Source organism: Nipponia nippon, unplaced genomic scaffold (assembly GCF_047370975.1).
Source record: "Nipponia nippon isolate SJK-2023a ecotype South Korea unplaced genomic scaffold, ASM4737097v1 scaffold_15, whole genome shotgun sequence".
NCBI classification, from domain to species: Eukaryota; Metazoa; Chordata; class Aves; order Pelecaniformes; family Threskiornithidae; genus Nipponia; species Nipponia nippon.
This window is the reverse complement of record NW_028262331.1, coordinates 7339869-7351702: the sequence shown is the minus strand read 5'-3', so window position 1 is coordinate 7351702 and position 11834 is coordinate 7339869. Positions and strand designations below refer to the sequence as shown.

General features: G+C 34.3%; 2 protein-coding genes across 6 annotated transcripts in view; one reads left to right on the top strand and one right to left on the bottom strand.

Moving 5' to 3' along the window:
* The first annotated feature begins 400 nt into the window (after positions 1–400).
* Positions 401–11806, top strand: ASPA (aspartoacylase). 3 transcript variants are annotated; one of them, XM_087751855.1, is made up of 6 exons: positions 401–829; positions 3288–3480; positions 4664–4757; positions 5531–5638; positions 6574–6683; positions 7245–10009. In XM_087751855.1, the coding sequence occupies exons 1-6, from the start codon at positions 591–593 to the stop codon at positions 7455–7457; spliced, it is 957 nt and encodes a 318-aa protein (XP_087607981.1). In that variant the 5' UTR covers positions 401–590; the 3' UTR covers positions 7458–10009. The 3 variants fall into 3 exon arrangements, with proteins under 3 accessions (XP_087607981.1, XP_087607982.1, XP_009462802.1); XM_087751856.1 differs by lacking the exon at positions 7245–10009 and adding an exon at positions 10146–11806 and having other exon boundaries at positions 405–829; positions 3285–3480; XM_009464527.2 differs by having other exon boundaries at positions 406–829; positions 3285–3480.
* The window catches only part of TRPV3 (transient receptor potential cation channel subfamily V member 3), a 31819-nt gene continuing 30848 nt past the window's right edge, over positions 10864–11834 (bottom strand). For all 3 annotated transcript variants that reach the window (XM_087751839.1, XM_087751838.1, XM_009464528.2), the window contains exon 21: positions 10864–10988. In XM_087751839.1, coding sequence (XP_087607965.1) covers positions 10894–10988 — 95 coding nt within the window. In that variant the 3' untranslated portion in view covers positions 10864–10893. The remainder of the gene's footprint in view (positions 10989–11834) is intronic.

Here is an 11834-nt window from a genome sequence, read left to right as displayed (position 1 = left end):
GTTTTTTTAGATGAAAGTACTTGCTGTTTCAGCATTATGTGTTGATCTTGAGCCAAGATATGATTCATATCTTACTGGTTTTGCTCACTTTAAATCATTCTGCCCTTGTATACTGTAACGTTTATGTAACTTCAAACATACATGAGTATACTTGTTACAGCTAGTTTGCAATGCAAAAACGTCAGGGATATTTAAGTGCATTATTAAAGTTTACATTAAAAAAGTATTTTCATACTGTCATTAGTACAAGATTTACCTCTGTATCATCTATTAATAGAGATTGCCTGGAGAAGTTAACTTTTGAACTGTGTAACAGTACATTAGCAGACTTGGAGATATTGCTAAATATGGTAAATGAAGGGGAGGGCTCCTCGGGAGGGAGGAGTGTCAGGTTAGCAACTCCCCGTGTCGCAACGGGAGTCTAAAACTGTTAGAGAAATGTTAATTCACTTTCATTCACATCCGACCTAAACTGGCTTAAAGAACCTACTATTTAAAAGAGTAAAAAGAACTTTTTTTTTTAGGCAAAAGTTTTCCTTTATCATTATTTTCTGTTTTGCTTTCAGCAATTCGTAGAGCTGCTGAAAAGCATGACTTCCACTTCTGTTGTTGATAAACCTCCGGTAAGACGGGTTGCTATCTTCGGGGGAACTCATGGCAATGAGTTATCAGGGGTATTTTTGGTCAAGCACTGGCAAGAGAATGACGCTGAGATTCAAAGAACAGGAATGGAAGTGAAACCATTTCTTACCAACCCAAGAGCTGTGAAGAAGTGTACTAGATACATTGACTGTGATCTGAACCGTGTTTTTGACCCTGATAATCTTGGGTAAGAACAGTTGTACTTTCTGTTGTTTTACTTTTCTGTTTTTATAAATTGTAAGGAATTTCCTTTCCAGATTAAAATGTTAACACAGGTTCCACTACTATTTTAACTGTGCAGTCACATAACTGAAATTACTGACCTTTAACCCAAAAAGAACAAATTGCATGAGTGTTAACAGATTCATTTTAAAACTATTGCTAGTAGAATGAGTCTCAAACCAACACATAATCTTAAACACAGCATTTTAAATCAGTATTAGATTAGCTGTATTTATGTAAACTTAAGTATTGTTGTTCCGAGTTGCAAAGCCATTATTTCTCACATGCCTTCTTGTGCATTCAACTTTGGAGCTCTTCTGAATACAATTATATTTGCAGGAAGATAGCAGATAAAAGAAATTTAAAGGTAGACATCTGAGTATCTGACAGAATGGCATACAAATCGGGGAAGTGTATTTAGTTTCAGTTATATACAGCAAAAGATGAAAACTTGAAATTAGCGAAGTTAGAAATAATGTATTCTATGGCAAAATGATAGCCAAAAAGTCTCCATAATTTAACTGACTCATTATTTTAGAAGAAATACAATCTATAATTACTGTAAAATAGCAATTAATTTTACATTTTTTAATGGGATTTTATGTTTTTCTGCTTTTGAGACATCTATTCCAGAGGTGTACTTTGCTGTATAAAGATTCTTACGCTTGGTATAGTTGCATGCTAAACAGGTAACTATGTTTCAGAAAGGTCTTAATGGTAAAGGTGAATATCACTGAAAGAAATATGTATCACATGTATTTTGTAAGCATGGTTGTTCTTACCCTGCACTTCTTTTCATCTGGCTTTTCATCTTAGAATTTTGTTGTTGATTATTATATATAAGATAATCAGACTTTTTAACACATAAGTGTTGAGGGCATTCTTTTAATTGCTTAATTAGGACAAATGTATGAAAAAAAAAAGTGGTTTTTGTTTGTTTTCAGCTGCTTTGAACACAGAACACTCGAAAAAATAGCTGATTAAGACACCTACAGGTTGTCTTCATTTTTTAACTAATATTCCTCATTAAATCCTATTAAGTTGCCCAGCTCAACCCTACTGACTGTTTGGAATACCTTCCCCTGATCCCTTTAAGTGTAGACCCTTCAAGATTATAAATGATTTTACTAAATAAGAAAAAAGAGAGTGAAATTCTGATACTACTGAAAGTAATGGTGGAAGTCCCATTGGCTTCGATAAGAAGTATTACTTTAACAGTCTTATGTGAAGAAACCTTGAATTTCAAAGGCAGAACTAAAGAATACAAAGGTAGATTATGTGATATACAGAATCATAAAAATAGAAAAAGGAGCTTGAGGGGCTCACGCAAAAATTCTAATCCACCTCATGTCCCACCAGTAGATCAACTGCATGTAGACATTCCTAATAGATTATGTCTTGCCATTTCTAATACTCCGGCAGTGGTGACCCCATAGTTTTCCTCAGCAACCTCTTCTGATGCTAAAATATCCATGCAGTTAGTAAGGTGCTTTGTCAGTATTTAACAAAACTTTGTTTATGCAACTTAATACCAGTATTTCTTACAAAACTAAAATATTACAAAGCTTGAGCTGTATTGAGAAAGGAAACTGAATTTATCACAAAAGATATCAGGTGTGTCTATATTGTACTTGGGTAGCATCCCAAGCCTGTCATCAAAACCACATTTGCTGTCTATGCAGAACAAGTCTGAACCTACAGCAGCTTTGTAGACTGTGAACGTGTAAGATAGATGTCTTTGTGTCTTACATCAGTTTCCTGTAGAGCCCTGATACGGAAAGGAAGCAGATCTCAGACCTTTCCTTAGGCTAAGACCATTTTTTTAAAGTGTAGAACAGACATAGTCACCTGAGATTACAAGTATTAAAACTTTGGAGGAATAGATTTGAGGTAGCAAAATCTTCTATGAGCTTTGAGGGTCAGGAGGGCTCAAAACAATAGACTGTAAAAGTCTGATCGGAATATGAGAAGACAAGAAATAAAGCAAGTTACAAAAGACCTTGTGACTGATGCCCAAGGTAAAAGGGCATGGACTGATACCTGAATACCGTCTTCAGCAGGAGGTGGATCCAGTCTTGGAAGTGGTTGAAATTGTTGATAAATTTTGAGTTAGTTTTCTGCACAGGGGAAAATTTTGGGATGTAAAGAAATAAGAGCGAAATAAATAGTCTCCAGCTAAAATCACATCGAAAAATTCTTACTACCCTTCTGCACAAGATACGTAAGAGTAAGACCTATTTAACAATCATACTTGCTTTTTCAAGCACAAATTAATCAAGTTGCAACAGGTTGGTGATTAAATAGGTGATTTCAACTCCAGTCAGTTATGGAATTAAAGTAAAAAGAAAAGGGTATACATATTTTGTTGACTGTAAAGCCATGGAATGAGTTTACTAATTTCTTTGTACTGATATTAACAGCAGGACAGTGGTGGAAGATATTCCATATGAAGTGAGAAGGGCTCAGGAAATCAATCATATATTTGGTCCAAAAGGTAGTGATGATGCGTATGACCTTATTTTTGACCTTCACAACACCACTTCTAACATGGGTGGTACCCTTATTCTTGAAAACTCCAGGGATGACTTTACAATTCAAATGTTTCATTATATCAAGGTAAAACTAATTTAAATGAACTATTAAAATAGATTATTAGTTGTAATGTTGTATTACTATATATTATTTTGTAGTTTCTTTAAATATACTATCTTTTATTATGCAAAACTGTTTAAAATATTTAATCACTCATAGGATGGGGTTTTTAATCAGAGATAATTAATAATTTGATTATAATATCAGGTAATTCAGATTTGAACTCATCATAATCTTCATGTATTAAAATAAGCGTTAGTAAGACTGATGGGCAAAGAGGAATGCTTAGAATAACATCTATGAAAATGAATGTAATTTAATCCTTCACTCTGATCTGTCAGGAACTTGGATAAATTTGGGTCACACATGCTAAATAGTTAAACATTAATTTTATGAAATAAAGACATGGAAAAAATAATGGAACTAGGTAATGACAAATGTTCCCTTCATCAGTATTTATAGGAATAGCGATATGTCTTTGGAAGCTGTTTGATTCTGCTGTTCCTGAAGATAAATATTGGTAGAGCAAGGTTTGCAAAAGTGCTGGCTTAAGCGTAATCTGGTTGAAGTACTAGTGACCCAGACAATGACTGATGAAATCGAGGTTAGGCCAACAGTATGGAATTTCATTTTTTTTTTTCCTTAGAAACAAGGTATATTTTAACATTTGATTTTTTTTCTTATTACATGCATCCCATTTAAATATTTATAAAATATTTGAAGATATAGAAAGCTTATGACTAAAATTATATGAAGAGCAATGGTAGGCAGTCATCAGGAAAGAGGCCTGAAATAGGTTTCTATGTCAAAAAAAGGTTAAAATAAGGCTTAATTCACAATCTATGTGCCCATAAGAGACTCTAACACAAAAAATACTTGAAATCTGCTTTACGTTATTTTGATTCTAAGTTTTGGAACACTGATGGGTAGATTTTTCTTCCTGTTAGCAATTTAAGACTAGAACTGTGTTCAGTTATATTAGGAGACAGCAAAGTTCAGTGGAGCATGCCTGGCATGAGTTAATGGAAAGGAGACCAACAAATACAGCTTTGTACGTTTTCTAAAGATGTCCTACTTCTTTGAGGACCATGAAATAAAGGCAACATATTGAAGACATTGTGTAAATCACTTCTGCATCAGTAATCTTTTGTGGCACAACATTTTCAAATATTTGCATAACAAAGACATTTTTAAACAATCTCCACAGAACGCTTTGGCTCCAGAACGCTGTCCTGTTCTGCTGATTGAACATCCTAGCTTGAAATATGCAACAACTCGATCTGTAGCAAAACATCCTGTTGGTAAATATGAAAAATAAAGACTATTTTAACCCACCATAAATTATTTAAATATGTGCCTGTTTCCAGATCTGTTCATTTCCTTACTTTATACAGAGTGCTCTGATCACCAGTAGCTATTTGTTTGACAATATATTTACCAAATCAAATGTATGTGATTATCTCTTCTTCTGATTTATACTTGGCTTACAAAATACAGAAGCCAGATGGAAATTCTTAAACTCGGTTAACCCCCTGTTTGCAGAAAATGTTTATAATCTATGAGGATAAGGAAGAAGTAACAGCTTCGGAAAAGAAATGTTTACGTCCTCTAAATAAGCCTTGGCTGAAACACTGGTTGTTAGCCAAGAAGAGGAAAAGGGAAGATGTGATGAAGGGAGAAATGATGTTCTGCATGGAAGTGGTTAACTTTTTCATTTATGGAATCAAAACCATAACCATAGGAAAAAAACATTAGTTTGCTTTTCATGTTAAACAATGAGTTCTCTAAAATGCAGCATGGAAAGATAGGATGAGGAAAGAATAAGAGAAACAAATATATACAGTGACCCTTTCTCTTACCCTAGTAGCACAGTCAAAAATATACATATGGTTCTTTAAACTGATCCTGACTGGTGAGCTAAATTTTCTGCTTGCCTTAAAAATCACATAACTCTGTACTTTATAATTCCTCTTAAGCATAAAACGCAGACCCAATCAGCTATCTATTTTTGCTGTGTAATCTAAGCATATGATATATTATGGCTATATTAATAATCTCCCTCGTCTGCAAACAGGTGTGGAGGTGGGTCCCCAGCCCCACGGTGTTGCGAGAGCTGATACTTTGGACAAAATGAGGAAGATTGTCAAACATGGCCTTGATTTTGTGCAGCTTTTCAATGAAGGTAGAGTAAGTAATGAGAGAATATATAGCCTCCTGCGTCATGTCAGTGGACTATTTCAGGAGAATATTTTTTTAAAAAATAGGTTGGGCTACAACATTTTACAGTTAAACAGGTAAAAGGAGGTGGGGGGAGGATTGTTCTCTAGCCCACCTACGAGAGACATCAGAAAGTCAGAATTCCTGTATAGCTCCTTTGGGTAGCTTTTAGGGTATTTCCTCTTTCTGAAGATTCAATAAGTATACGTGATCTTAATCTTACAGTTGCTTTGAGAATCCAAAATACTAGTTAACAATATTTGTATAGTAGTATGTACATGGAGAACATACAAGAAGTAATACTAAGAAAGAAGAGTTTAATTTACATGCCTTCTGTGCATTGTTATCCAAAATTAAAGTCGATACACTTTGTAAGATTTTGTTATACCTGTGTACTATCTAAAATACATACTGACAAAAATAGGTGTTTCAAATTCTTTTAGAGTACATTTTGTCAGTGGGCTTTTTTTTTTTTTTTGAAGTAGAAGGAAAATAATATAGTTGTGCATGTCAGAGTCTCCATTATTGTGCTGGAGTGGTAAAGATTAAATAGCACTGATACCGTTCTGTATTGTGCAGCACTATCACACACAGGCCTTCCATTGATTGCATCTACAAAATATATCTTTTTAAGTACACAGTGAAAAGTCACATTTCAGCACCAAATTTAGATCCAGCCTTCATATGCTACAGTACAGGACTGGACAATCTTTCTGCAACTTGGCTTCGAGGGGACAAAAAAAAATCTGGAGATAGATGTTTTTATGATATATGAGCTAATCACTAGTGTGTAAGGTACAACCTAACGATTTAAGCCATTCTAAAGAGAATAAATAATGCATTGTTCTTTTTAACAGGCAGTTGTTCATTCTGACATTAAATTACATTTATTCTTTCTAGGAAAGGAATTTCCACCATGTACAATTGAGGTTTTTAAAATGATGGAGAAAGTAGATTATCCCAGGAATAAGAATGATGAAGTTATTGCTATTATTCACCCTAAACTGCAGGTAAATTCTAAAATAGTTTCTATTTGTGACATTTTATAAGTATTCCTGTGTTGCTTCTGCTACATTGTAGTATATCTTACTAGTAAATATTTAAAATGACAATATGGCCAATGGGTCTATTAAATACTTTAGACCTTCCCTATAGTAAGTTCTGTCACTAAAGCCATACAGTATTTCAGTAACTGCCTTGGGAATCACTGAATCTAACATCACTTTTGAACCTAAAACTGAAAAGAGAGAGGCAATAGGATAGCTTATATTCTAAAATATAAGTCTAGCTTTGAATTCTAAACTGAGGGTCTGTCAGTTGTCAGTCAGTTGTGAGCATATGCAGTTTCCTTTTACTCCACCTTTACCAGTTCAACTTTACCAGTTTACCTTCACAAGCCTGAAAACAAGGGCCAGAAACCTGAAATTGCATACTGAAGATTAAAAGGAATTCTTTTAAAAGCTTGTGCCATAAACTGCAGAGAATATAACTATTGACCATAAACGTAGAAACGACGTGAAATATACAAAACCTTGAAAGTAAATACATTCTATTTATTTTCTTTCTCTAAGGATCAAGACTGGCAGCCACTGAACAATGGTGATCCTCTATTTTTGACTCTTGATGGAGAAGTAATTGCATATAAAGGGGACTGTACAGTCTATCCAACATTTATTAACGAAGCTGCATATTATGAAAAGAAACAAGCTTTTGTAAAAACAGTAAAAGTGAAACTCACTGCGAAACACATCAGATCCTCAGTCTTAGAGCAGAACACTTCTTAAAAGCTTATTACAGATTTTCAGTACAAAAAGTGGATTTCTTCTCTGTGAAATCCAGTGTCATTCAGTAGTAATTCATGGAATAAATAAATAAATGCCGAATCTAATTTTAAATTGTAATTTAATTAACATTGCTGAGCACTTTTAAGATGAAACATACTATCATAATTCTAGGTATGATTGTTTACTCGTTCTAATACATTACCATAGATGCAAAGAATAAATACTATTTTTATGAAGTTTGTTAGTTCACACTGTATAAAATGGTCAAACAATGTACCACATATGGGGTAGCGGCTATAAAACTTACATCCAGCATCATATAGAAAGATGCTCATCTACAAAACTACATTATATAAAAAAAATTACAGCATTTCTACTTCACAACCCCAAACCTCCAATAACCAACACTTTTTAAAATGAGGTAATCGTTGAAATGAATTCCTCGGGTAAACATACAAAATATGAGACGAAGGAAAAGCTAGGGAGGGAGAAACAGAGTGACAGTATGTATATTAAAATTCTTTTATTATCTGCATTTGTGACTAACCCCTGCTGCGCTGAAGTGGAAGCCTTGGGGTTTGTTTTATTTTTATACTTATGAAGATATAAAATAAGCTAAAACCATATGATTTCTGAGAAAAATACACTGAAATGAAATTTAAAGCTTTTTATATTTAAAGTATTACAAGATTAATTCCAGCTGTTTCTGATTTAACATTAATTTAAAGACAAAGTCCGAATTTAGAAAGTAGTAGTCGGAAACATTCTGGAGCAATATGCAAATTCAGGAAAAAGGTGTGCTATATGTGAGACGAGAAGTTTATAGCTTTATAACTTTCTAGGTGTATCTACCTACTGCTTATAACATTTTCCAAATAAAATTTTAATCAACTGTTATACCCCAAAAGTTTTCAATGAAGAAGGCATTATTAGGAAATTACTCAGGTTTTGATGAAGAGCAATGCACAAACCATACCTGAGTATTTCAGAATGGAAATTAAGAAGAATTCCATATGGGGAGACTTCTCAGAATTTTGAGACTGACTTGTTCTGTATTTGTAGAGAGAAAGCCTGTCATAGTAGCTGAAAAAGAGAAGAAAATGGGGATGTAATTAATTTTCTAAAGTTGTTTTTAATACATTTGACAAAAATTGGGGATAGAGAAAACATTAAGAACTTTGCATAAGGATATAGTAATTAGCTATTTACTGTAAGATTAATTATCTAGATAACGCCCAAATTATATCTTTTCAAAAGTGATGTCTTCCTTATTTACTACTAAGCCAAAATACTTTTTTTCTTGCTTTGTGTAACTCCTATGGCAATAAAATAAAAACACAGGACAGAACACTTATTGAATCACAAGTTTTATTTAAATAAACATTGTATAAAAAGTACAGAATTATCTGCTGTAGTCATTATTCATAGTGTTCTCGACAAGAGCCTTGAGATAGGAGACAGTATGTGTGATCTGGCAGGGCTCTGTGGCCACAAAAGGAGGGTATTTTCTCAACCAAGAACTTTTAGAAACAACCCCCCCAGCCTTTTCCTCGGTTTTATCACACGTTTTGTACCTGGACATTGGCACGGCACATTCCTTAAGGTTTTTCTGTGCCTCCCCTGTTTTAGGGCTAGACCTACAGAGTCACCTCAGTACAGCGCAGAGACTTCTGAACTTGTTTTCAGTGACAAGTCTACCCATAGCAACATGGAGTACAGCGCAGACTAGTTTATTCTGGTTCCTGAGTACATGTGAAGAGGTATTTTTTTTTTTGTACGAAAACTGGCACTCAAAAGAATCCAAATGGAACTGCATAGTCCCAAGGCAATATTCTTTGTTGGCAGTTTCAATGCAAAATTAACTAGCAAAGATGAAAGATTCCAAGACCACAGGATTTTTTTTTTTTTTTCTCATACTCACATATCCTAAGAAGGCCAAACAATGCTCAGAGAATTACACTGGTCTATTGCTACACATCAATGTCCCTCCCCTCAAATTCCTATGCCCTGTAAAAACATAACTGAATTGAAGATTTCAATTTGATCCCATCCATCCAGGCCACACACAGTAGGAAACACAGGATACGGCATCTATAGAAGACCGGTTGGGTAGCAAGAACCACGTTCACCATCCCTGCAAATAGCTTTGCACTATCCTTTCCGCTGGAGAGGTCCCTCACGCTCTCTTCTGCGTTAAGAAAGTCTTTTGGATCATTTTGCCCACAGCAGGCTTAGCTGTAAGAATCCAATGCAATTCATATTATCATCCAAACACAGAACAGAATTCACCTGAGTCTTTCCTAAATAGCACCTTTAAAACAGGCACCAAATGAATATATAGGATGAAAACCCATGACACTGGAGACACATAATGTATTAATTGAAATTTAAAAGTACATAGAACAAGTATTTCTTTTTACACATGCATACATAAAATAGAAAACTAAAAATATCATTCATAGTACTGGGTCGTCACAGGTAGTGAAATAAAAAGTGCTACAGAAATGCATTATGTAATCCTCTGAATAAAAAAAAAAGAAGCTTTAAAAGTCTGCAATTGCATTGCAGTTAACTTATTTTGTTAATTTTGGGAAGAAATACTGACTTATTTTCCTGAAGTGGTTGAATATAAAAATTAATCTACTTTTAAACTCAATGAACTTCTGATGTGATAACTTTTTTATGCAGCAAGATGTAACAGCATGGGAAAGCTGAGTAGGAAGAGTGAAGACCTTGTGGCTGGAACAAACTCGGAAATATTCTCCATCATGAATTATGTTTCTGCCCTATTATTTTATGGGAAGGCATATATACATAGTAATAAATAAAAAGCAGTAACCACCGCATTATACCCTAGGGATTACATACAGGAAAATCAAGCAAAGCTAATGAGACCTGAAGAGGCTTTCTCCGACTTGCAGGATCAAGCCTGCAATAACACTGACAGTCAATACAAAAGCTTCAAATGTATCCAGAACATTGTTATTTCAAAATAACATACTTCATTTAGTAGTCTTCAGAATTGAAATGCCTTTCTTTTCTCCGCAACATGAACTTAACTTTTTGCAGTGTACAAAATGGTTCTCATGAGTTAGAGATTCCAGAAGACAGCAGATTGTGATCCCAATGATCTTAATTTTCCACAAAAGGAAGAAATAGCTCACATTTGACCTTTTTTATCCAGTAAAAAGTCTAGAGTCAAGTTTGAGTAGCGTTACGCAAACTTGGACAGCCAGAGTTTTCAAGAGGCTCAAAATTGAACCAGTGAAATAGTCCATTTTATTTTAGCTTAGCTGCCCTGATTAAATGGGTTAAAGTCATTAGACCGTGTCACTGAAAGTTTGTGTTCCAGCTGTCCAAAATATCAACAAAGCTTTCAGCATCCACTGCTGATGCTTTTAACCTTCAGAATGACCACATATCAAATATAGCACAACTAAACAGAAGTTTCAGGCAAATCATCCATTTCTTCAAATGTATTCAGGGTGGTTTTGCTATTAGTTCTTGAATTATCTTGAACTTTGCTTGGATCTGCAAAAAAATGCATTATAAACAAAACAGGATATGGTAGAAACTGTACATGCAACATCAAATTTTTGCACATCTATTTTTTGTTAAAAAACCATGCATTTATTTAAACAGTAAGTTGTCAGTTTTCTACCATATCTCATAGAGAAATTTTTCTGTCAGCCCCTTTTCGTTATTACTGAGATCATTCTACTAAGCAATATAAATGCTAATTGACTCAAGAACAAACTTCAGAACAAGCCTCCCGGATCCTCATATGCCCTTATCGTAAACTCTGACGCCTGCTGCCAGAAGGACATCTGACACCTCAAAGTTAGGTCATTTCTCTATTACACTTCCAGCACTCTCAGCAGATGAGTATCTTGAATTTCCTGGTCAACGTTCACGAGGGGCAGTTTGTCATCCGAATATATATTGCAAAACAAACATGAATGTTCTAGGGTTAAAAACAACAGACTATAGTACTGTCAGGTAGAATCAGTCCGATTTCTTGCCAGATTTTGCAATCCTATATGTAACTATTTAAGGACTAAATGTACTTTATGACAATTTTTTCAAAATAATGTTTTCTGTCTATTAAAAAGTTCTCCGGCCTTATACCATTCAAATGCCATAAGAGAATGTAAAACTTAGATCAAGCATAACTGCTTAGAGAAAAATAAAGAAAAGGTAAACCCACCATGTTTTGGTGCCAAGATGTAAATAATGAGAGTTTGTAACCAACCCTCTCCCCCAATCTTTAAAAGTAATTTAACACCCCCACCATATTAGCCATGAGTTTCCCTAGCAGTAAAATGTGGTTGAATATCTGGATTATGACAGATTATATTTTTAAAGGTATAAAACTAT

Coding starts and splice junctions, on each gene's coding strand:
- ASPA (XM_009464527.2), top strand. CDS start 591: ATGACTTCCACTTCTGTTGTTGATAAACCTCCGGTAAGACGGGTTGCT. Junction 4,758..5,530: donor TGTAGCAAAACATCCTGTTG/GTAAATATGAAA, acceptor GTCTGCAAACAG/GTGTGGAGGTGGGTCCCCAG. Junction 5,639..6,573: donor TGTGCAGCTTTTCAATGAAG/GTAGAGTAAGTA, acceptor TATTCTTTCTAG/GAAAGGAATTTCCACCATGT.